This window comes from Salvelinus fontinalis, chromosome 1, assembly GCF_029448725.1.
Source record: "Salvelinus fontinalis isolate EN_2023a chromosome 1, ASM2944872v1, whole genome shotgun sequence".
Lineage (NCBI taxonomy): Eukaryota > Metazoa > Chordata > Actinopteri > Salmoniformes > Salmonidae > Salvelinus > Salvelinus fontinalis.
Window position 1 is genome coordinate 48,085,993 of NC_074665.1, and position 22,547 is coordinate 48,108,539.

Below are 22,547 nucleotides of genomic sequence, written 5' to 3' on the forward strand. Positions count from 1 at the left end.
GACAACATGAAACTAAACGTGACGACATGTGAGCACGTGTGAAAACATAGAGGGAGTTCTAATAACCTGAGCCGAGGTGTACCCGCCTATGGCCTGTGACGTGAATGGGCAAAAGCGGTGAGGGAGGAGCGCCCTTTGTTAAATGAACAGTAATCTGCTTCTTAGGTCATGTAAACAAAGCAGCATGGGGTTTTGTTTGGAGCCGAGCCTTGCCGTGGGCTTTGAACGGGGCACTGGTCTCACGCCCAGTAGGTAGCCTGGTCCCAAAACAAATGCAATCACTATTCACCCAGTTCAAACTCCTCCCACTGGAGCATCCCAGGCCTGATAATCAAATTCCCACAAAATCTCATGTGAAGCGTTCCAAAGACATGTTTGCACATGTTTTCACATGTGAAATTTCACTTGCACATGATTTCACATGAAATGTAACAAATGTGAAGTGTTCCAAAAAATTCCCATAAAATAATAATATGTGTGTTATCACGCCACTAAAATAACAAGAGTTGTGTTACTACGCAAAAAGTGCCCACTGAAATAACCTTATGGAAAAATCACATGAATTTCACGTGAACACATCTCATGTGATCACATCTCATGTGATCATGTGATTTCAGGTCAGGTGATGGTCCCAGATGGTCCCAAACACAGGAGGTTGGTGGCACCTTAATTGGGGAGGATGTTTCCATGTGTTTATACCATTCTTTTAGCTCCGTTCCTGACATTATTATAAGCCGTCCTCAAAACCCCTCACATAAAATCACATGATCACATGTGTTCAAGTGTTCACATGTGACATTTTTTCTGTAAGGGTCCTCAATATTCTGTTACCTGAAACTCCAGTAAAGAGGCCCTCCCTCACGTTGTTGACTATCCAAAAAGGCCCACCTTAAATGTACCTAGACATAAATAGCATTCCTTTTACGTGTGTGTGTGTGTGTGTGTGTGTGTGTGTGTGTGTGTGTGTGTGTGTGTGTGTGTGTGTGTGTGTGTGTGTGTGTGTGTGTGTGTGTGTGTGTGTGTGTGTGTGTGTGTGTGTGTGTGTGTGTGTGTGTGTGTAAATGTTTGAGGTGGAGTGGGCTGGGCTGGGCTTGCCTGGGTTAGGTGACGCACCACTGGAAATCCTTGCCTTGCTGTAAAATACAGAGTGACAGAGAGAGTAGGAACAGGATTAAGAAAGCTGCTGCCACACTGAATGAGACACATTTCTCAACTTTGGTAGAAATATTTTGGACTTTTTGATTTACTAAAATAACACATATATCTAATAGAAGGCTAAATTAGAGGCCACTAACTTTTTCCTGATTTTGTTTGTTTACCCTTTGTTTGGGAACCAGTGGATTTCAGTTCAAGGGTTGGAGGTAAGGGATTAGAACGCACATAACATGCATTCACAGATTCAATACAACAACCATTATGCCGTAAAACAAATGTATTTATTCTCTCTTCGGAAGCATTGTCACGCACTCTCACAATAAGATTAACCCCAACATTGACGAGGTGGAAATAAGATGCTCTGGTAGCTACGTAAAGATTGTATTCAATTTCACTCTAGCGGTATTGGTTTCAGAAATGTTCTTGACATTATGTGAGATCTGTACATCATGGCACCTACTGTACATTTCAACATCAGGTCTTAGGCTATATATTTACTATTACTATGATATAGAGAAACGGAATGTTCGGGGTCATTATGTAGTCTTACATGAGAAATAAGACCACATGATAAGTATTATTATATTCTTGACTGCTGATGGGAACAGAGTTGGGATGTTAAAAGATTTTTACAGAACAAAAAACAAGTCATCAAGTATGAATGGATTTTATGCTTGTGAGTTACTCAGACTTTTCCGGAATGTGATTCGGGGAGTCGCTTGGGTTTTCAGGCAGATCAATGACTGAGATATAACATGTGGCACTACAGTACTGTGGTCAAACTGGTTGGGTGGGTAAGTCACAGGTCAGTGAGGGAGGGACAGCACGACACTGTCACAGGGAGGAACTCTAGGTGAGGACTTTCAGTTTCCTCTTGGGTCATCCAGGTGACATCATCTATGGTGAGAGGACAGTATACTCAGGACAGTACATTGCTCAAATCAAAGCAGTTGGATTCTAAGACCCATTGATAACTGACAATACCAAATGAACTACACCCATCATAGACCAAAGTTCTTTTGTCTACACCCTCTGTTACACAGTTCTAAATCGTTTATGAATGAGAGGCTCTGTAGTGTCATCATTCTTACAATGTTCTTCCTTACCAAGTAAGAATTTCCCTCAGACCGGTTTACTCTGCCTCCAGGAAAACCCAGATATATATCAAGTAACAGTCACATGATGACAAACGTCTCACGATATCTTATCAATGTAAGTGTTTTGAACATCATTTAAGTTGTATTATATCAGAACTTTTCAAGTGTTATACCCGTGTAATTAACATACAGACCTAGGAAGATCTTTTGTCTTTATTTCACTTCCCTGTGCAGCACCTGGTGACGTTCTCCCTGCAGGATGGGGAGGTGAAGAGTGTGGATGAGGCCCAGTCTCGTCTGTCCCAACTGGCCCGGGCAGAGAAGCTGTGGAGCCAGCAGATAGTTCTGGAGATTAGCCCTGAGGCCCTCCGACTCAGAGACACACAGAGCCAGGTGGGTTGTGTAGCATGATCTACTACAGTACCCATAATGCTTTGCACATCTCCCTACCAATGCATGTGGGATGATATATATGTAGGGACAGAGGAACAGAGGACTCCAAAATGGGGGGAGGCGGGGGGGGGGGGGGGTGTCACAATTAAAAAGTTGCTTTATATGAGATGCATGAACAGTAGGATAATGCCTTATTAATTAACAAAGACAAGTTACATTTCCGGTTAAGGCTTGTACATATGACCTTCATGATGCTACTGATTTAAAAGTGCTCTATTCTTCAGACCTTGTTTTCTAATTGACATTAGATATGGTTATATGTGAGGCGTTGCAGTTCCAGTCATTTGAAATGTTGATTGTATTGTATTCATGCAGGATGAGTTGGAGAAATATCCAGTTTCATCTATCCATCGCTGTGACGCCTTGCTCACTGAGAAACGATTTCCATCCCTTCTGTTACTCGTTTGCCAAAGCACACCTCAGAAAAAGCCTGACGTTCTCTTCTTCAACTGTGAGACAGTAAGGGTGAGTGCAGCAGTATGGGTGTTTTAAGGATGCTTCAGAAAACTCTGGGTCCTGGGAGATCAGACCAGGCAAAACTCCTGACCCTAGTTACAGATGTAGGATCTTAATTTGAGTCAGTTTTCTACAGCAGGAAAATAATCCTGCAGCAACAGGAAATGTGAATTAGTATGTGTATTATAATTAACGGACACTTTTGTAGGGATTGCAAAAAAAATCATAAGGGAAAAACAAGTCTGACATTTTTAAGTGGAAATGACATACTTCAGAAGCCTTTTTAAACCTCAATGCAGGATGGTCAAAATAAGATTCTACATCTGAATAATATGTTTTCTTAAACTGTATGACCCTGTCCTGTGATTACCTGATATGGCACGCATTCTAAATGGACATGAACTGTCACTGTAGTTCAGGTTCCACCGGACAACAGTGATGTCTCTTATTGATGGTTGTGTTCGCAGGCGGAGCAAATTTGTGACGACATCACAAGGGCAGTGTCAGGTTACTCATCGAGGTCCAAGAAGCGCCCAGAGGCCCTCAGGTACTGTGATTGTTATTGTCCTTCATGGTGAAGAGAGAGAGCGAGAGGGGCACAGAGAGAGATTTAAAAGATGTAGGAAGGTCCCACGGCCATGACTGACTTATGTTGTTTACACTCTTTAAAAAAAAGCTGCTATCTAGAACTTCGGCTGTCCCCAAAGGAGAACCCTTTGAAGAAGCATTTTTGGTGGCAGGTAGAACGCTTTGGGTTCCAGGTAGAACCCATTCTACAGAGGGTTCTACATGAAACCCAAAAGAGTTCTCCCTGCAACCTAAAAGGGTTCTCCTATAGGGACAGCCAAAGAACCGTTTTGGAACCCTTTTTTCTAAGAGTGTACCGTCCACTGAGTTTCTATATGAGTGAAAGAGAGAGAGAGAGAGAGAGAGAGAGAGAGAGAGAGAGAGAGAGAGAGAGAGAGAGAGAGAGAGAGAGAGAGAGAGAGAGAGAGAGAGAGAGAGAGAGAGAGAGAGAGAGAGAGAGAGAGAGAGAGAGAGAGAGAGAGAGAGAAGAGAATGAGCAGCTGAGAACGAGCGAGGACAGACTTGTTTGACTGGTTTCTACATAACTTAAGAAGGTGTGACAGAGAGAACAAGGCCATTGTGGTATGGAGGAGAGGAGAGAGCGAATGGTAATGGTTCACTGATGCAGGCCTAAACTCAGAAATGCTTTGAAACACACAGTTAAACGACATTTAAAGGACACACAGAAAAGGTAGGCTATAGTTAAGATGCTACCTGGGGTATATTTCTGAATTGCCGCATCGCATTGAAATGCATACTGTTGAGTAGGTGTTACTTTGTGTACAGTATGTTTGTCTTCGAGGGTTAGCAAACAGACCAATGTCAAACAATGTCTCGACCTGCAAACGTGACAAATGTGACAGAACTCTTTGTCTGTCTAATTTTCTGTCTTTTGTACCAATTGTGACTAAAGTTTGTCATTTTAGCTATAGAAAGTTGTATATGTGAGTTGACGTGTGTTAGTCACAGTGGGCCTACGTTGATATTGATATTAGAAATAATCTGAGGACCTCTGCTTGTTAAATCTGACATTTTATGTTTAAAAAAGTGTATTTTGGCTAGATTAGCACAGCTAGAGATTGTTTGTGCTTTCTTTTCAGTTTATCAGATGATCAGAAAATGACCTATTGATACCGGATTGTGCACATTTGACTCCATATGTCGATAATTCTTTACCAGGGAGATGCAATATGTTTCATATGCCTTTAGTGAAGGGCGTTTCTTATAGAGTTGAATGAATGGTTGTTATCAGCAACAGTCATGGTGACCAAAGAACAGCATTGACATATTTGCATGAATCATATTCATGATAACGACAGGCCTTTGTTGCAAGTTAGGATATTGACCTTACTGACTATAGCTTCATTTGTGTTTTATCAGCTGAATTCCAACCATGAAGTCAAATGAGAAAGTTGCTTTACACAAACTATCCTGGAAGGTTGAAAGGTGCATGATATGACATGCGTCTTGATTTCCGAAAAAATCTCTCCTTTTCCTCCAGACTTCCTCCGATAGACCCTGTTCTTCCTCAAAATACCAAAGCAGCGATGATGGACCCCTACGGAATTCCGAGTCCCCCCATTCCACATGCTCCCAATGCCCCGCCTGCCAACCCTCCACCCTACCCGGGAATCAGAGGCAAGAAGACAGGAACCATCGTGTTTGTGCATGCTCTGGCAATTTACGTTTGCCAAGTCAATGAAATGCTTTGAAACGAATTGTCTAGGAGGGGAAGAGTGGCGAAAAGAGAGGATGAGCGAGAGTGAGGGAGGGAGGGGGGAAATGAAGCACCGGTAGGGGTATTTCAACCGGCAATCAGCAGTTGAAACAATAACAAAGCGAACTTTTCAGTGAAAAGGGATGGGGCTGGAGAAATATAACCACTCTCAAATTCATAGACAGAGCTATGGATGCAAGGACTGACCCTCCATGATATTGAATCAATGAGTACATATCATACATTTATCATTCCAAAAAATAATGTAGCACTGCAGATTGCCCCTTTAAGGTGAAAGGTTCTCATGAGTATAGAGGTTGCATTGTGTGTGTTGGGGGAAGGTGTGTCCGGAGTTAGAGGGGGCAGGAATTCTAAATGCAGGAAATTCCAACCAAGGTAATGAATGGGAATGGACGCTCTGAATCTTCTTCTATGTCCTCAACAGCGAATGGCGTCAACAGCGGGCAACAACCTGATAGCTCTTTTCTACGAGCTGAGAAAGAAGTGGTACGTAATAATACCATTATATGCTTTAAAGTTCCAACATGATGTGTTTTAATCACAATTTTACTGAAGAGTTAACTCTCTTCTCGTGCTTCTAAATTCCAGGGGATCCTTAATCACTGTTTCGATGACATTGAGGTCTTCATGGCAAAGCTCCAACAGACGGCAGAAGCTGCCTCAGTTTTAAGCCAGAGGAAGAAGAAGAAGAAGAGTCGCAAGCAAACACCAGAGGGTAAGAGGGATAAGCAACTCACATACCCTACAGGGCTCAACGTTAAGAAAGTTGACTTGAACGACAATAGGTTTGCTGGCCAAGTGACCTCCTAAACTGGTTCAACTCAAGATGCCGTTCAAAGCTGAAATCGCTGATCTTTTTCGGGTGTCTTTTTTTTTTATCTCTGTGTCTTTTCTCTCAAATATAGAGGACTTGCTTACTGCAAAAGCTCGCCCTCCACCTGAAGAAGAATTCATGGACATCTTCCAAAAATTGAAATACTGCTTCAGCCTACTGGTGAGTAAAGGGAACGTTGCCATGACTACTCCACATTTCTTTCAAGCTTTTGTTATGTCAACAAAACAATTGAGATATTGTGTACCCACTCATCATCTTTCTTCCCAGGCTCGTCTCAAGTCTTCCATCTCCAACCCATCCTCAGAAGAGCTGCTCCACCATGTGTTCAAACCTCTACATATAGTGAGTCAACAATGATAACCTTTGTACCCATTGCTTATGCGCTGGTTATGAGAGGCCTGGAGGGAGAGAACTATGGGGACAACACACGTTGCTATTGCTGTCAACACAGGATTAGATATTAATAACTGGAAGGGGCAGAATAAAAGTAGCTAGTATCTTTAAAAAAAATTGCTTTTAACATAATAATAAGTATCCTTGTTATGTCTACTTAATTATGGAATTAGATTGTTGAAGAACAATCTGGCCTGACTGGCTGTGTACTCTTATAATGATGTCATGTTGATTTGTGACTTCCTCTTGTTGTATACTTACTAGGCTATTGTATGTAGACTATATGCAGGCTCTGTCTATTTGTACATGCAGTATGTTCGTCCGTATATAGTGTGTATTGCTACACAAGTATGTACTGTGTTGAAACAATTGAATGGTTGTCAACACAGAGGGGAGGTAGTGTTACTTGAAAAAAACCTTTATACATTTTGAGTGCTGTTCAATATTTGCACAAGGTAGTGCCCAGTGTGTTATCACATATTTTGACTTTGGTTACGTAAATAAGGTAGTATTTGTTAGCAAAAACATTATAAACTGACTCCTTAAGACACAATTTAACCCAAAAGTGTCATATGACTGTGACGTAAAAGTGTTTAAATTCAAGTGTAATGGAAGATGGTAAAGATAAGCACAGGAAATATGTTCAGGTGTGCCAGGTACTCAGAGAGGGTTGGCACAGTGTAAGGACTGCCTGCCTATAAAACGATGTATCACTCCATGAAAGAATAGAGGGTGGAATTGGACAAACGGGCAGCTTAGGTGTGTGTATCCTGGCACACCTTCATGGAAACAGGGAGAAACCAAGAGAGGTGTAACGGCTTGTTTATCTGAAGATTTCTGTCTGCTGAGAGGGATGAGAGGGTGAAACCGCATATGAACAATCTTTTCACTATGGTGATATATAATGACATGTAATAACATTTACATCTTGGGTAATACCAGTCAGTGATTGGCAATATATTATAAGGCATGTTTCCCGGACACAGATTAAGCCTAGTCCTGGATAGAAAAGCGCTTTTCAATCTCAATTGAATGTTATTTTTAGTCCAGTAGTTTAATCTGTGTCTGGGAAAATCGGCCCTTAGAGTTCATTAGGCCGAGATTGCCCTTCAAAATGAATCTACTGTTGCCAAATGTTCAGTCAACCCATTATTTCCAATGATCCTGATCTAAACTGTGGTCTCTTTACTCTGTGGCCCCAGCTGGTGAGGACTACCGGGGGCCCTGCTCTAGGGGCCTCAGTGACCAGTCCTGCCCTGACCAACTCAGCCGTAACCCTGCTTCAAGACAACCTGTCTGAGGAGGAGAGGCTGCTATGGACGGCTCTGGGGCCCCACTGGACACTCCCACGGTCAGTGTTGACAACTACAGAACATTTGATGCCCCCATAGACCCGTATGATTGGGGTATTGAGTGTGGCAGTCTGTTGTCTCAGGTCACGTGCCAGTGTGCCAGACTCATAAGGCTCTGCTTTGACTCTGTGGCTTTTGGTCTGTGACATTGGAGCAACATGACATGATGACACACCATGACATGACAATGTCAATATTTATTCAGGCAGCCACTGAAATAGTACAGTATTTGTACTGTGGAGAGAGATGATCAAATTCCTTTTTAGGCTATGTCTACACTGGCTAAACTATTTGTCGGAATATTTGTTTGTTAAAGGTCAGCAATTTCTCTCTCTCCTCTCAGTTCCCAGCTCAAAGGGCCAGTGGCCCCATACACACCGGTATTTCTGGACGGGTGGAAGCCAGAGGCCACCAGAGCAGACAGGCAGGTTTATGAGGATCCAGTTGAGTCACAACACAAGCATGAAGCCCTGAAAGAAAAACAAGAGGTTTGTAATAAGAGAGATGTACATTCATGTACATCTTGTACATTGAGGAGTTGACAAAGAGTGTAACATCATATGAATGTGCCCTCTACTGTCTTGACCTCTTCCTCAACCCCCTCCCTTTTTCTCTCTCTCTCTCTCTAATTCAGTTGCAGCCTGCTCAGCCAGTTGGACCTCCAGTCACCCCTAAGAGCAATGAAATGTATGTTTTCAAGTCAAACATTTTTGTTTGTTTGTATTTTTGTATTGTTTACTTTTATTTTGCAGTTATATCAATAATACACTAATTTCCTCTCAGGGATAGCAGTGTCCTACCCCCCGAGGGAGAGAGGATGTACAGTTGCAGCTATGACTTTGTGGCCCGAAACAACAGTGAGCTGTCAGTACAACAGGGAGATACACTGGAGGTAAACATCTGAAAAGTCATTAAGTGACATTCGGTAATATTACACAACAGCCAAATTCAGGAGCGTTCTTGAACAACACACGCCTGGTAGCTAGTCTTCTAGGGCGTGGCTCTCTTTTAATGGTAAGACACATGGTTGGTACAGATGTAGGAGGTTCATTTGAGCCAGTTTGCTTGAGCAGGAAAATAATCCTGCAGCAACAGGAAATGTGAATTTTTATGTTGATTATAGCCAGAAGCCTTTTTAAACCTCAAATACACTACAAGTTTTACATTTCCTGCATTGCAGGAAAGTTCTCCTGCAACAGGGTGATTGAATTAAGATCCTACATCTGTAAATTAGAAAAATCCAGTACACAATCCGGCAATATTGGTGATACTGTACAAAATCCAGTTCTAAAATAAATGTATCCTCAATCAAGCATTAGTAATGCCAGAGTTAAAAAACCTAGGAAAGAAATATTGATGCATAGCACAGGTACACTTTGTCCTTGACAGATTCTAGGCATACTGTACATACAGTTGAAGTCAGAGGTTTACATACACCTTGGCCAAATACATTTAAACTCAGTTTTTCACGATTCCTGACATTTAATCCTAGTAAAAATTCCCTGTCTTAGGTCAGTTAAGATCACCACTTTATTTTAAGAATGTGAAATGTCAGAATAATAGTAGAGAGAATGATTTATTTCAGCTTTAACTTCTTTCATCACATTCCCAGTGGGTCAGAAGTTTACATATACTAATTGAGTGTTTGGTAGCATTGGCTTTAAATTGTTTAACTTGGGTCAAACGTTTCGGGTAGCCTTCCACAAGCTTCCCACAATAAGTTTGGTGAATTTTGGCCCCTTCCTCCTGACAGAGCTGGTGTATCAGGTTTGTAGGCCTCCTTCCTCACAATATATCCACATAATTTCTCTTCCTCATGTAGCCATCTATTTTGTGAAGTGCTCCAGTCCGTCCTGCAGCAAAGACCCCCACAACATGATGCTGCCACCCCCGTGCTTCACGGTTGGGATGGTGTTCTTCGGCTTGCAAACCTCCCCCTTTTTCCTCCAAACATAACGATGGTCATTATGGCCAAACAGTTCTATTTTTATTTCATCAGACCAGAGGACATTTCTCCAAAAAGTACGATCTTTGTCCCCATGTGCAGTTGCAAACCGTAGTCTGGCTTTTTTTATGGCGGTTTTGGAGCAGTGCCTTCTTCCTTGCTGAGCGGCCTTTCAGGTTATGTCGCTATAGGACTCGTTTTACTGTGGATATAGATACTTTTGTACCTGTTTCCTCCAGCATCTTCACAAGGTCCTTTGCTGTTGTTCTGGGATTGATTTGCACTTTTCGCACCAAAGTACATTCATCTCTAGGAGACAGAACGCGTCTCCTTCTTGAGCGGGATATGACGACTGCGTGGTCCCATGGTGTTTATACTTGCGTACTATTGTTTGTACAGATGAACGTGGTACCTTCAGGCATTTGGAAATTGCTCTCAAGGATGAACCAGACTTGTAGAGGTCTACAATTGTTTTTTTCTGATCTTTGGGTTGATTTATTTTGATTTTCCCATGATGTCAAGCAAAGAGGCAAAGAGTTTGAAGGTAGGCCTTGAAATACATACACAGGTACACCTCCAATTGACTCAAATGATGTCAATTAGCCTATCAGAAGCTTCTAAAGCCATGACATCATTTTCTGGAATTTTCCAAGCTGTTTAAAGGCACAGTCAACTTAGTGGATGTGAACTTCTGACCCACTGGAATTGTGATACAGTGAATTATAAGTGAAATAATCTATCAATAAGCAATTGTTGAAAAAATTACTTGTGTCATGCACAAAGTAGATGTCGTAACCGACTTGCCAAAACTATAGTTTGTCAACAAGAAATTTGTGGAGTGGTTGAAAAACTAGTTTTAATGACTCCAACCTAAGTGTATGTAAACTTCTGATTTCAACTGTACATACTGATTGTTACCTTGGCAACAACTATCACTTCTAGAGACAGGAAATTGTGAGTTGTGTAATACTACATGATTAAATATATCACTTGTTTTATTCTTCCTTAATTATTCTCTGTAAAAACATTAGCTCCTCTCCTTTACTGTGTCAGGTCGTGGAGTCTTCCAAACGCTGGTGGAAGTGTCGTAATCGCTTCAACGAGGTTGGCTTTGTCCCATTCAACATCCTGGAGCCAGTGGCTCACATAGACAGCCCTGTTACCATGAGAGAACCTAAGGTAACAGCCCAATGTAATACAAATACACACAAACAACACCCGTTCCTTTACCCACACCCAGATACTGGTACTGGTATTAATTTCAGTGATTCGATATTCCATATCAGTGTTTTCAACGTTGTTCCCTCTCTCTTTCCTTTCCCCTCTGCTCTGGTCCAGCCTCCGGTCTCACCTGCCCTGAACAATACTCACATTCCTCCCAGCCCTCCAGCCTTTAACGCTAGCTCCTTGACTCCTAGCCCCTCAGCGTACCACCGCCCTCGCCCACTATCATACAACCAATACAGCCAACACATTCCAGCCGGAGATGACGCAGACAAAGGTATCACACTATACTGAGAGGACTAACAGTATATTTCTGCACTCTGTGTTTGTCTGTGTCTGCGTATGTCAGAGGAGAGACTCAGGCACTGCACTACACAGAGACACTCTTGGTCTTTGCTCTGCTATGTGAATGTGTGTTAGTGTCTGTGTCCACGCGCAATTGTGTGTGAGGGAGGTTCCAGAGAGGGGGGAAAGTGTTTGTTTGTTTGCACTGGGTAAATTACATAAAAACATTTTAGTCATTTAGAAGACACTCTTATCCAGAATAACTAGGGTTAAATGGCTTGCTCAAGGGCACATCGACAGATTTTTCACCAAGTCAGCTCAGGGATTTGAACCTGCAACCTTTTGGTTACATTCTTATGACAGGAAAGTCTTCTGACTGCTCTGTTTGAGCAAGCTAAGCCAAACAAAGACATATAAAACACTGTAACGCATTGTAAAAACTCTCCTCAGTCATGATGGTGAACGACGAACTGCTCCAGAGACTGACCAATGGGAAGGCCAACCTGAACAAGCCACTGGTTATCCCTCGCTCGTCGGACACCTTGGTCCCCCTGGACTACAACTCACCCCCCGAGGAGGTGGAGCAGTGGCTCAGGGGGAAGGGCTTCAGTGAGACGTGAGTTTGACGTGACGCACACCAACCACAAACTCTACACTGATCACATTCCAATCAGGGACCCATTCAGGTCATCGGTACTTCTCGTGTATAGTGGACTTATAGTAACTCCAAGATGTAGGTACTGCTTATGTATTGCTTACTGATCTCTTCACAGACATTTGTCACAATATACAGATTTTCATTTAAATTCTACCAAATCAATTCTAATTGGTTGAACCTGAAATAGTCCTCAAGATCTGGACTCAGTAACATTGCGACTAAGTCGATCTGTTTAGTTCCTATACAGAGATGACTGAGTTGTTCATGGATGATTGAATGTGACAGGTAAATGAAGGGTAATGTCTGAGTAAGGTTACTGACTAGCTGTGTGCCTCCCCCGCTTAGGACGGTGACATTACTGGGAAAGCTGACAGGAGCCCTGCTCTTCTCTCTGAACAAGGAGGACCTACGACAGGTCCTACCAGACGAGGGCGCCAGAGTGTACAGCCAGCTCACTGTGCAGAAAGCACTGTTGGAGGTACTGCTCCACCTTTTGTTGGTTAATACACGTTGGAATTCTTTAGTAGGCAACCTATGATGATTGCAGTGTTCCTCAGTATTAACTTACACATAAGACTAATACATTCCCCAACAGTTTTACTCCAGTCGTACGCAGTTTTAAATCCATAATGTCCCTGGTTGTGTCGTCTTTCCATGTTTTGAACTAATTTGAAGTTCTGTTCTCCCAGGACGCCCGGAAGGCCACTGAGCTGGAGGCAGTGATGGAAAAACAGAAGATGAAGATGGATCTGAAGCTGGAGAGTAGCACACTATAAGACCCACGTTTCAGACATCATGTGTCACTCCCCCATAAGGAAGACTACAATTAAACGAGAAAAATGCCTGCACACTGGCTTGATTCTATCTCACAAACATTCAAAAACTGTCAGATGTAACATTATGCAAATGTTATGGTTGCTCTTCCAAGCCAGACTGTGGAGTCTTGAATCCAGGCTTTGCTTTTTGTTGCAAATGCTTGCTTCAATTAAAACTTTTTAGGATAAACTGTCCTCTGTTAAGCCAATGTACAATGTCCATCCGTAATCTTTGCTATATTCTATAATATTTTCTCCTTTCTATGTTGACTTAGAATCATTTGTGCATTGTACCAATTACACCTGCTATTTGCAGACTAACTTAACGTATACTGTATCTACTCGTCTTGTTTATGTCTGTTATTTATACACTCACACAATATATTAGAAGATAAATACTTTTCTTTGAGTAGAACATAAACTTTACACTTAGGCCCTGAGCAAAGATCTCAGGTAAATAGATTAATACAATTCTGGGATTTTTATTCAGGCTTCAGACAAAATCATCTTCTAGCAAAATAATACAAACAGACCTGACCAATACTAGAGCTGGCACCCATTAGGAAAAGTTGTGCATTCCTTTAAATGTGTTTGCATCCAATTTCAAGTGACTGACATACATGAACCAACACATTCAGAAGATGTACAAGCTGCGGATTCAGCATCAAAATACTGGAAAGTAAAATGAACATAAGCAGGTACTTAGGATATTGTTCCCAGCACCAAGTGTCATAGTCCAAAACCAGGGTAACGTGGCTGACTACCATGGTAACGCAGCTGACTTCTAGGGTCACATACAGTCATTCTCAATCCAAAACAGCATTTCCTACTCAATCCATTGGAGAGAAATGCAAAGTCCATCATGTCTACTACACACAAATACAGACTTCACATAACATGAAAACTTGGAACAAACTTGTAAAATTCTCTATATATATATATATAAAAAAAAAAAAATACTCCATTTGTGAACACAAAGGCAAATAAAATCTAAAGCGTAAGAAAATCCTGTCCGTATTATGACATATTCAATCGAACTGCTACAATCTCTCCAGATACAAATGTCCCGTCAGTAAGTCTAGGCCACAACTATAGATGCAAAGGGTATTTCACAAGCTGATAGAAATGAGCTCACTAATGTTCACAACTGACCAAATTCCTTTTGTATTTCCAAATGTCCTGATCCAGTCAAACAACAATGTTTTAGTTGAACAATCTTATAATCTGTTCTGCACATATCCGACCTATGATTACTGGAATGTTAAATATTTTTTGCAAATTATTGCGACTAGCATTGTGAAATAGCCTCTAGGAAGGGAAGAAAGCGTCACAGAGAGAAGCCAATCTAAGGCAGTATGCCAAGTCGTGTTCATTAGGGCACTAATTAAAAACCTTTCGCTACATTTTTACGGGAAAACAAAAATGTGCTTTTCTTATTGGACAAATCCAGATGACCCCTCCCTGTTTCAGTCCGGTTTCTTCCGTTTGGTGCCTAATGAACACGACCCAGGACAGTATGCAGGAAGTTTGATTAAGCAGTGTCTCAATCCCACAGCAATCCTGACAATTTAAAAATAACAGTATCAAAACACAGAAACATTTAAATGCTCTAAGTTTATGGTTCATTCAATGGTCATTAATTTATCCTTTATATAGCTACCACTTAACATGTATATTTAGGATCGTTTCATAGAATTTATATATATATATATAAAATCAAATGTATTGCAATCAACAGCCTTCACTTAAAACATATGCTGGCAGGACTTTGTGCACCCCCACAACATTCAACAACTACCATCCCCCCACACCCTTATCCCAGGATATATTTGAATGCTTGAAATATATACAGTCCCAGTCAAAAAGCCACAAGACAACTAATTGGATCAAACGTATTAAGGGAAGAAATACAACAAATTAACTTAACAAGGCACACCTGTTAATTGAAATACATTCCAGGTGACTACCTCATATAACTGGTTGAAAGAATGCCAAGAGTGTGCAAAACTGTTGTCTAGGCAAAGGGTGGCTACTTTGAAGAATCTCAAATATATTTTGATTTGTTTAACACTTTTTTGGGTTACTACATGATTCCATGTGTGTTATTTCATAGTTTGATGTCTGCACTATTATTCTACAATGTAGAAAATGGTAAAAATAAAGAAAAACCCTCGAATGAGTAGGTGTGTCTAAACTTAACTGGTACTGTATATATTTGTGCAATATACGATATATACACACACACCTGTGGTCATATAAGGTCTATTTATTCGGGACACAGTGGGTTGGCTGGAATATCTCAAATCAAAACGTCTCTGGACATTGCTGTTAAGAGAGTACTTATAGATATGTGGACAGGTATGAAAGAGAGAAAAGGAGGTGGTGTTTTGAGGATGGATAGCAAGAGTCCTCAGAGGCCCCCGGTGTCTCTGTCCCTGTCCTGTGCCCGGCGGGAGTCCGTCCTCCCGTTCTGATCCCTGCTGTCTTGGCGCCGCTCGGAGGATCCCCTCTTCCTGCTTCGCTCCCGTGAATGGTCTCTGGAGGAGCGCTCGCGATCCCTGGACGACCTGGAACCGTTCCACGCTGTCTTGTTACACACACACATCTAACGTGCACTTATTATGAGAATAACTTTTATTATTGTGTACATGTCTGAGTAATGAGATGACATATGTGTGTGTGTGTGTGTGTGTGTTCTCCTACTTGTGTATGGTGCTGGGCTCGTGGCGGTGGCCCTTGCTGCAGGATCGGGAGTGGCGTCTCTTCCTCTCCCGGTCCCTGGAGCGCGAGCGGGAGGAACGCCGCCTCTCCCGAGACGAGGAACGGGAACGCCGTCTCCTACGTTCGCGAGAGCGGGACCTGCAGCATAGACACAGAGAACTCCTATATACAGTAATAAACTATCTAATATAGTTCATATGGCAGCAGATGGCGCATACTAACCTATGTTCCCTGCTCCGTTCCCTGCTCCGTGATTTGGTCCTATGAAAACAATTAAGATGCCTCTGTGAAAATCTTAAATTTGCCTCCACATACAGTACATAAATCAATATTTTTCCCACCAAAGAAGTTCTGCCATCACCACCAACATGTTTATAAACCATGTGCCCATGTCAATTTAATTATTTCTGAAAAGTTAAGTCCTGTACCCACCTCTTCTTCATCATCTCTTCCTTCTCTTTCTCTTCTCGCCTCTTGAGACGATCCTGGTTCCTCTTCTCCTGCTTGTCAGTGACTATTTTCTGAAAAAAAAAAAAAAAAAAAAAAAGAGCAATGGCATTAGCCGAAGTCTTAACATCAATTTGTTCTTGTGTTAATAAATTCTAACGTGAAAAAGTCCTTACTGCAAAATTCAAAGGAATCCAAGAGACAGACGTTGCCAGTGCTTTTAATCCCAAACAATGTCCTTGTATAATCTTCAAAACGGGAAATCAGCATTTTTTTTTTTATAAAACTCTCGCCAGGTGTATTCAGCAACCTATGTGGTCTGAGGTGGTTCAGAGCATACCTTCAGGGCTTCCAGTTTCTCCCTGATCTGGATGAAGCCCAGGTGCAGCTTCCCGCCAAAGTGGTCGGCCAGGCGACGGTCGTTGTCGTGGAGACCCAGGTAGGCAGAGCATACCTCGCAGACACGGAGCTTCTGCTGCTGGAAACTGGAGGCAGGCATGGAGTTTCTGTACTCCTCCTGAGAAGCAGAGAACAGAAAATATGAAAGAGAATGAGTCAGCAAAAGAAAGAATGGGGTCGAGTTCATTATGGTGAAAATTAAGTGAAACCGGATGGTTCCCCCTAAACTTGTCCAATAAGAAGGCAATTTGAATGTTCCATTGCAAATTGTTTTTACTAAGGTGTGCCCTGATGAACACAGCCCAGGTTTATAGTCAGGATGAGTTAAATGGAAACTAGATGTGTTGTGAGGAAAACAACCCCTCACCTCGGCATCCCTCTTCCTGCTGCGGACCTTCTCCACTTCCTGTAGGATCAGCTGGGCTTCATCTACGTTCCCCTCGGCTCCCAGCTGCTCTGCCTTGGCCAGGAGCTTCCCGATCTCTTCATTCAGCTCGTGGACAGTCTCTGCCTAGAGAGTCAGACACACACACAATCAGTCTGGATCAGAACGTTTCCAACAACATGTCCTTACATTCCACAATAAGGTTCATCTTGCTTCCTGATGAAGACAGCTTGGCTGTCGAAACGTTGGGTATTACATTTTTGCATCTGAGCTCCTAGAGAGTGTGCGGCTCTCCTTTATTTTCAAGTTTTCTACTCCGCTAGCCAGCACCTCGCCTAAATAGGTGTGCGTTTCTTTTTCTTCTAGACTCATCTTGCTTTCTTACCTTTGCAGCCACCTCCGCACTGATCTCATCCTGAGTCTCCACCAGTCGTTTCTTGGCCAACTCTGTTCTACGGTCGCAATCAGCGATGAAAGACTCCAGGTGATCCACAGCCTACAGTCAACCACAGAAAAGTGAATGACATACAAGTCAATGGAACACGGACTGGTGCACAGGTAAAATGAACAACACTGAATCAAAATATAAAAACGCAACATGCAAAGTTATTGGTCCCATGTTTTATGACCTGAAATAGAAAATCCCAGAAATGTTCCCATACGCACAAAAAGCACATCTCTCTCATTTTGTGCATGAAATTGTTTGCGTCCCTGTTCGTGAGCATTTCTCCTTTGCTAATATAATTCATCCTTTGCTATAATATCAAGAAGCTAATTAAACAGCATGATCATTACACAGGTGCACTTTGTGCTGGGGTTAATAAAAGGCCACTAAAATGTGAAGAGGGAGCATGTAATTGGCATGCTGACTGCAGGAATGTCCACCAGAGCTGTTGCCAGAGAATTTAATGTTAATTTCTCGACCATAAGCCGAGTATGTCCAAATGGCCTCACAACCACATACCCACGTGTATGGCGTTGTGTGGGCGAGCTGTGCTGATGCCAACGTTGCGAACAGAGTGCCCCATGGTGGTGGTGGGGTTGTGGTATGGACAAGCATAAGCTACGGACAACAATGGCAATTTGAATGCACAGAGATACCGTAACGAGATCCTGAGGCCCATTGTCGTGCCCTTCATCAGTCACCATCACCACAATCAACAGCCTGAACAACTCCATGCGAAGGAGATGTGTCGCGCTGCATGAGGAAAATGGCGGTCACACCAGACACTGACTGGTTTCTGATCTACGCCCCTACCTTTAAGGTATCTGTGACCAACAGATGTATATCTGTATTCCCAGTCATTTGAAATCCTTAGATTAGGGCCTAACGAATTTATTGCAATTGACTGATTTCCTTAAATTAATTAACCCAGTAAAATCTTTGAAATTGTTGCAATGTTGCGTTTACATCTTTGTTCAGTACAGAACAAGTACAAATGACTTGGCACGGAAGGGATGAATGAAGTTGTATTTCATTGAACTGACTATGAACATCACTTACGTCAAGCTCAAAGAAGAGTTCCCTCGCCTTGGAGGCGATTTCATAGTCGGCCCGGAGCGCCAGGTCGTGGGTCTTCGCACATTCTCCCAGATCCATACGCTGTCGATGAAGTCAGTCAGCTAGTCAAGACACGGCCATAGTTCCTGCATAATCTGCGGCAAACTACTTTAGAAAGTAGTTTACGGTCACTGCATTCAAATATTCAGAATCGATCAACCAATATTACTGACTAGACTTGAACTGCAATAAATCATATGGGAGGACGCGGTGCTTAGTCTGCTTACAGTTCCAGAGAGGATGTCGTGGGGACAGCAGTTCAGGAGATGGCTTTTGCAGACCCGCTCGTCAGTGAACTTGACCCTCTGCCGCGTCTCGTCCCCTGAAACATGCAAAAAGCAACAGTCAGAAATAGCTCACATAGCTATTGGTCCACTAGAGCGAGGTATCCAATGCTTTATACCCATATTAGGGTAAAGGGGCAAAGATTTGACAATTCTTATACAACTGCATCTTGGGATTCTCTTTATTGGGGTAAAATGAACATAGATATATTCAGCTAGAATGCATCAAGTGACAGAATGTGTGCCTTTTGGACAGTATTCAACGACATCCACGTTGTCTTAAGATATCCCAAAATGTGGCTTTGTAAAAACATTTTTACGTGTTTAAAGCCAAACCTTAGGTAATCTTAAACCTGACCCAGGTTTACCAGTCAGCGTTTTATCTGGTAAACAATGGGGGCTGCATTGGGACTAGAGTGGTGTGTCCCTTAAGGCTTGCTGTATTTTCTGCTGTAACCTAGAGGCTTACCTTACCAGAGCCTCGATACTACATTAAGAATATGGTTGTGCTAAGACAGTGACTTGCCACTCTCGTCATGGCTTTCTGAAAGCACCTGTTCAACTGAAGAATATAGGCCTATAGAAAAATCCAACAACCAAATGGTTGTAAGCCTACTGTATGGGTGTTTTTAATGATTGACAAGGACAGGCTCATGAGGCTCCCTTGGTCTCATGACATTGTCACTCAGCTTAACTGGGATGTGTCACCGTAACAGCTGTTACGGCGTCAGCTAGATCTCCTAACTTCAACAAAATGAGACCATTTAAAATAGATTCAGGCCTAGCCTATAGTTGGCGCCAACGAAGTCCCTGACACAAATGGAACATTGAAAGAAAACCCAAGAAAAATGTTAGCTTTATACACACTGCGAGCTGCAACATACTGTACCCATCTGCATTCTCCAAGACCTCAGCTGCAGAATTTTAAACCCGCTGTAGAAAAGTATAAATGGGGACAGTTCTTGCTCAAACCTGTAGTAAGGAAGCGTGGAATGATACACAAGTAAGATTGTAAAGATCTGTGCAAAGCTTTCCGATGGCTAATATCGTCTCTGCTTGACAATAAACGTGGCTTTCAACGTAACCAGGCAACGTCTTAATTCAAGCTGCAACTACTTCCAAATTGTAATTCAAAGTGTCATTGAAGGTTTTAATATCCATTGTTGTGATGCTAAAAAAAAAAAGGTACAACTTCCGGGAAAGAAAACAATCGTTTGGATTATTATTATTCATAACAGCTTTAAAAATCATGTGTGACTCACGGCTCGATGAACATGAGGCTTTTCTGCAACTCCTTTGCAGATTGATGTAGGCTGGCAAAGATACACTGAACCTTCATGAATGAAATAAAGGGGCCACAATTGTTCAGTTTGTATGCAACATATGTACGGGAAGAATTTGTATTCATCTCAACACACACACAAACTCACTCGACACAAACTCACTTTGTTAGGCTGATTAAAGCCCAAAAAAGAACCATGGACTGGGGTCGGTTTATCCGACTTTACATGTCACCATTGTAGGCATGACGTCCTTACTAAATGGCAGCTGTTATGTTTTCAATGTTTGTATCCTTGTAGCCTAATTTGACACCTTTATTAATAAGCCGGGACTAATTGCATTTTATAGCGACAGCTTGAGAGATATTGCTGTACCTGTTTTGGACCTTATCCATACAATTTGTAGACAGTCGACGCTGTTTGTGTCGGAGGGGTGACCAAGAAAGTATTACATCCAATTGTTTGACGCTACCGCCACCCCCTCCAAACGAATTCAAAAGATGGATTCCCGAGCTGTGCACTCGCATGGCACACTCTCACCTCTAGACAGGTAAATACAGACTGTTTGTAATAATAACACTTCCTGTTACGAGCTGAAGCACAACAAAATGGGCACGACGCAGCCACCCACACGGATCAACAAAACAGTCTTGTTCGACAGTGCAGGTCGACTGCCGACTGACCAACAAATCACCTTGCATCATAAATAACGACACATTATTATTTGTAGATCAATCAGTCGGTCACAATTTACCCGTGGTACATCAAGATTGATGCTCTCGAACGCGGCTAGCAACATTAATGGGTATCGCAGCCGCTGCAGAGGTTGGCAGCACCGTGCCCCTTTCGCTGGGCTAGTGCTCATGACAGGAAGTGGTATGATTGCAGACAGTCTGTTTACCTGTCTAGAAGCAAGAGCGTGAATCCATCTTTGAATTAGATTGGGAGGGGGTGAAGGTAGCGTCAAACAATTGGATGTAATACTTTCTTGGGCACTGCAAGCAACGTTTTTAATCAGAACAGTCTACGGATACCGTCCAACGTGGGATACGTGCTGCTAAATACAGGTAGAGCAAAGGGTCGGGTGCATATCTCACAAGCTGTTACTATAGAATGCCCTAAGACAGAAAGCTACTGTTAAAATAACTGTACTTACTGTTATTGACTGTATATGTGACGGCAAGCTTCGTAGGGCTAGTATCCTTGTAGCCAGATACATAATTTACTATGGAAGGGGTGCTTGTACAAATGCTACACAATACTAGATACGGTGCACTGTATGACTAACTGTTTTAACCTCCTGTCAAGAACTTGCTTGATATCCTTACTGACTATTTAGTATTTACAAGATAGGCTAGCTTTGTTATCCTATACTGCATGTAGGCCTTGCTAAATATAATTAGCTTCGGGGTTGGGGTTAATTCAGTTTCAATTCCAGTCAATTCAGAAAGTAAACCAAATTGTAATTCAATTTTTTTCTAATTGAAAATTATTTAAGAGAATTGGAATGGGATGTGCACTTCCTGAATTTACTGGAATTTAAATGAAATTGACCCCAACCCTGGCTAGCGATGTATCTAACTGAACAACATAAGAACGTGGATGTGTGTAGTAAAAATACATTCGATTGAAATGTATTAGTTATAACATGAGTTTTATCCCCGCTTTTTCAGGGACCACTTGAAAACTCAGGGTGGGGACCTTAAACTCAGAGGGGCGTCTAGATGATCATTACTTATCTAGCCAGCTGGTCTATCAACAATGAATGCCAGAGTGGACGTCATTAGCTATGGATACAAACATTAAATCGAGAAACAACAACTAGGCCGGAGACTGAGCTGATTTTATGTCACACAGCCGTCCTCTTGTACGCCATTCATTCAAGATATGTCCAACTGAAACACGCCACAAAAACGAGTTAGCTAGATAGTAAACTAGCTAGCTAGAATGCTAAGTGCAAGTCACTGGCTCACACATATTAGGCTGCGTTCAGACAGGTAGACAAATTCTGATTTTTTTTTCACTAATTAATTCATTCGTATTTTGACCAATCAGATCAGCTCTGAAAACGATCTGATGTGAAAAGATCTCATGTGATTGGTAAAAAGACAAATTAGTGGAAAAAACATCAGAATTGGCCTGCCTGTGTAAACGCAGCCTTAGAAAAGTATCTCTGAATGGCTCCATCTTTTAGCTAGCAAGCTAGTCACCGCCGTTTTGCTACTCACCATCCCTCGCTGTCCCCATTAGTTGATCGAGCAAAGCTCTCATTTGAGCTTGGGCCGACATTGCTGTGGGTTAATTCTTCAAAGCTTCACACAAAACAGAAGGTTCCACGATCTATGCTATCCTATATTATAAATGCAATATGTTTATTATTTGGACAAGCTTCTTCAACGACCTCGTCAGCTCCTTCTGTCTTTGCTAAGGAAATGATGACACTTCCTCTATGCTAGAATTGGCCAATTGGAGTGGCTTGGTAACGAACCAATCACAG

At 42.1% G+C, this 22,547-nt stretch overlaps 2 protein-coding genes across 4 annotated transcripts; one reads left to right on the forward strand and one right to left on the reverse strand.

Annotated features, from left to right (window-relative positions):
* The first annotated feature begins 1,178 nt into the window (after window positions 1-1,178).
* Window positions 1,179-13,904, forward strand: LOC129856461 (epidermal growth factor receptor kinase substrate 8-like protein 1). Its single transcript, XM_055924373.1, has 19 exons — window positions 1,179-1,361; window positions 2,303-2,367; window positions 2,487-2,645; window positions 3,021-3,170; window positions 3,629-3,708; window positions 5,230-5,366; window positions 5,891-5,952; window positions 6,055-6,181; window positions 6,372-6,460; window positions 6,569-6,643; window positions 7,897-8,045; window positions 8,390-8,534; window positions 8,681-8,733; window positions 8,830-8,938; window positions 11,045-11,170; window positions 11,330-11,492; window positions 11,951-12,116; window positions 12,504-12,636; window positions 12,848-13,904. The coding sequence occupies exons 2-19, from the start codon at window positions 2,335-2,337 to the stop codon at window positions 12,932-12,934; spliced, it is 2,043 nt and encodes a 680-aa protein (XP_055780348.1). The 5' UTR covers window positions 1,179-1,361; window positions 2,303-2,334; the 3' UTR covers window positions 12,935-13,904.
* Window positions 13,432-22,502, reverse strand: LOC129856503 (putative RNA-binding protein Luc7-like 1). Of its 3 annotated transcripts, XM_055924378.1 has the most exons (11): window positions 22,279-22,359; window positions 20,033-20,103; window positions 18,714-18,808; window positions 18,430-18,528; window positions 17,311-17,421; window positions 16,908-17,051; window positions 16,482-16,658; window positions 16,127-16,215; window positions 15,917-15,955; window positions 15,677-15,832; window positions 13,432-15,540 (listed from the first exon to the last, which is right to left on the reverse strand). In XM_055924378.1, the coding sequence occupies exons 4-11, from the start codon at window positions 18,523-18,525 to the stop codon at window positions 15,384-15,386; spliced, it is 969 nt and encodes a 322-aa protein (XP_055780353.1). In that variant the 5' UTR covers window positions 18,526-18,528; window positions 18,714-18,808; window positions 20,033-20,103; window positions 22,279-22,359; the 3' UTR covers window positions 13,432-15,383. The 3 variants fall into 3 exon arrangements, with proteins under 3 accessions (XP_055780353.1, XP_055780351.1, XP_055780352.1); XM_055924376.1 differs by lacking the exon at window positions 20,033-20,103 and having other exon boundaries at window positions 22,279-22,502; XM_055924377.1 differs by having other exon boundaries at window positions 18,430-18,548; window positions 18,714-22,502.
* Window positions 22,503-22,547: the final 45 nt, after the last annotated feature.

What these genes read in the sequence shown, in the direction of transcription:
- LOC129856461 (XM_055924373.1), top strand. Translation starts at nt 2,335, where the DNA reads ATGATGACAAACGTCTCACGATATCTTATCAAT. An exon ending in CCCTGAAAGAAAAACAAGAG is followed by an intron (nt 8,535 to 8,680) that starts GTTTGTAATAAG and finishes TCTCTAATTCAG; the next exon opens with TTGCAGCCTGCTCAGCCAGT. An exon ending in CGGAGATGACGCAGACAAAG is followed by an intron (nt 11,493 to 11,950) that starts GTATCACACTAT and finishes AACTCTCCTCAG; the next exon opens with TCATGATGGTGAACGACGAA.
- LOC129856503 (XM_055924376.1), bottom strand. Translation starts at nt 22,339, where the DNA reads ATGTCGGCCCAAGCTCAAATGAGAGCTTTGCTCGATCAACTAATGGGG. An exon ending in AACTCTTCTTTGAGCTTGAC is followed by an intron (nt 17,422 to 18,429) that starts GTAAGTGATGTT and finishes GGTTGACTGTAG; the next exon opens with GCTGTGGATCACCTGGAGTC. An exon ending in GAAGAGATGATGAAGAAGAG is followed by an intron (nt 15,956 to 16,126) that starts GTGGGTACAGGA and finishes TTGTTTTCATAG; the next exon opens with GACCAAATCACGGAGCAGGG.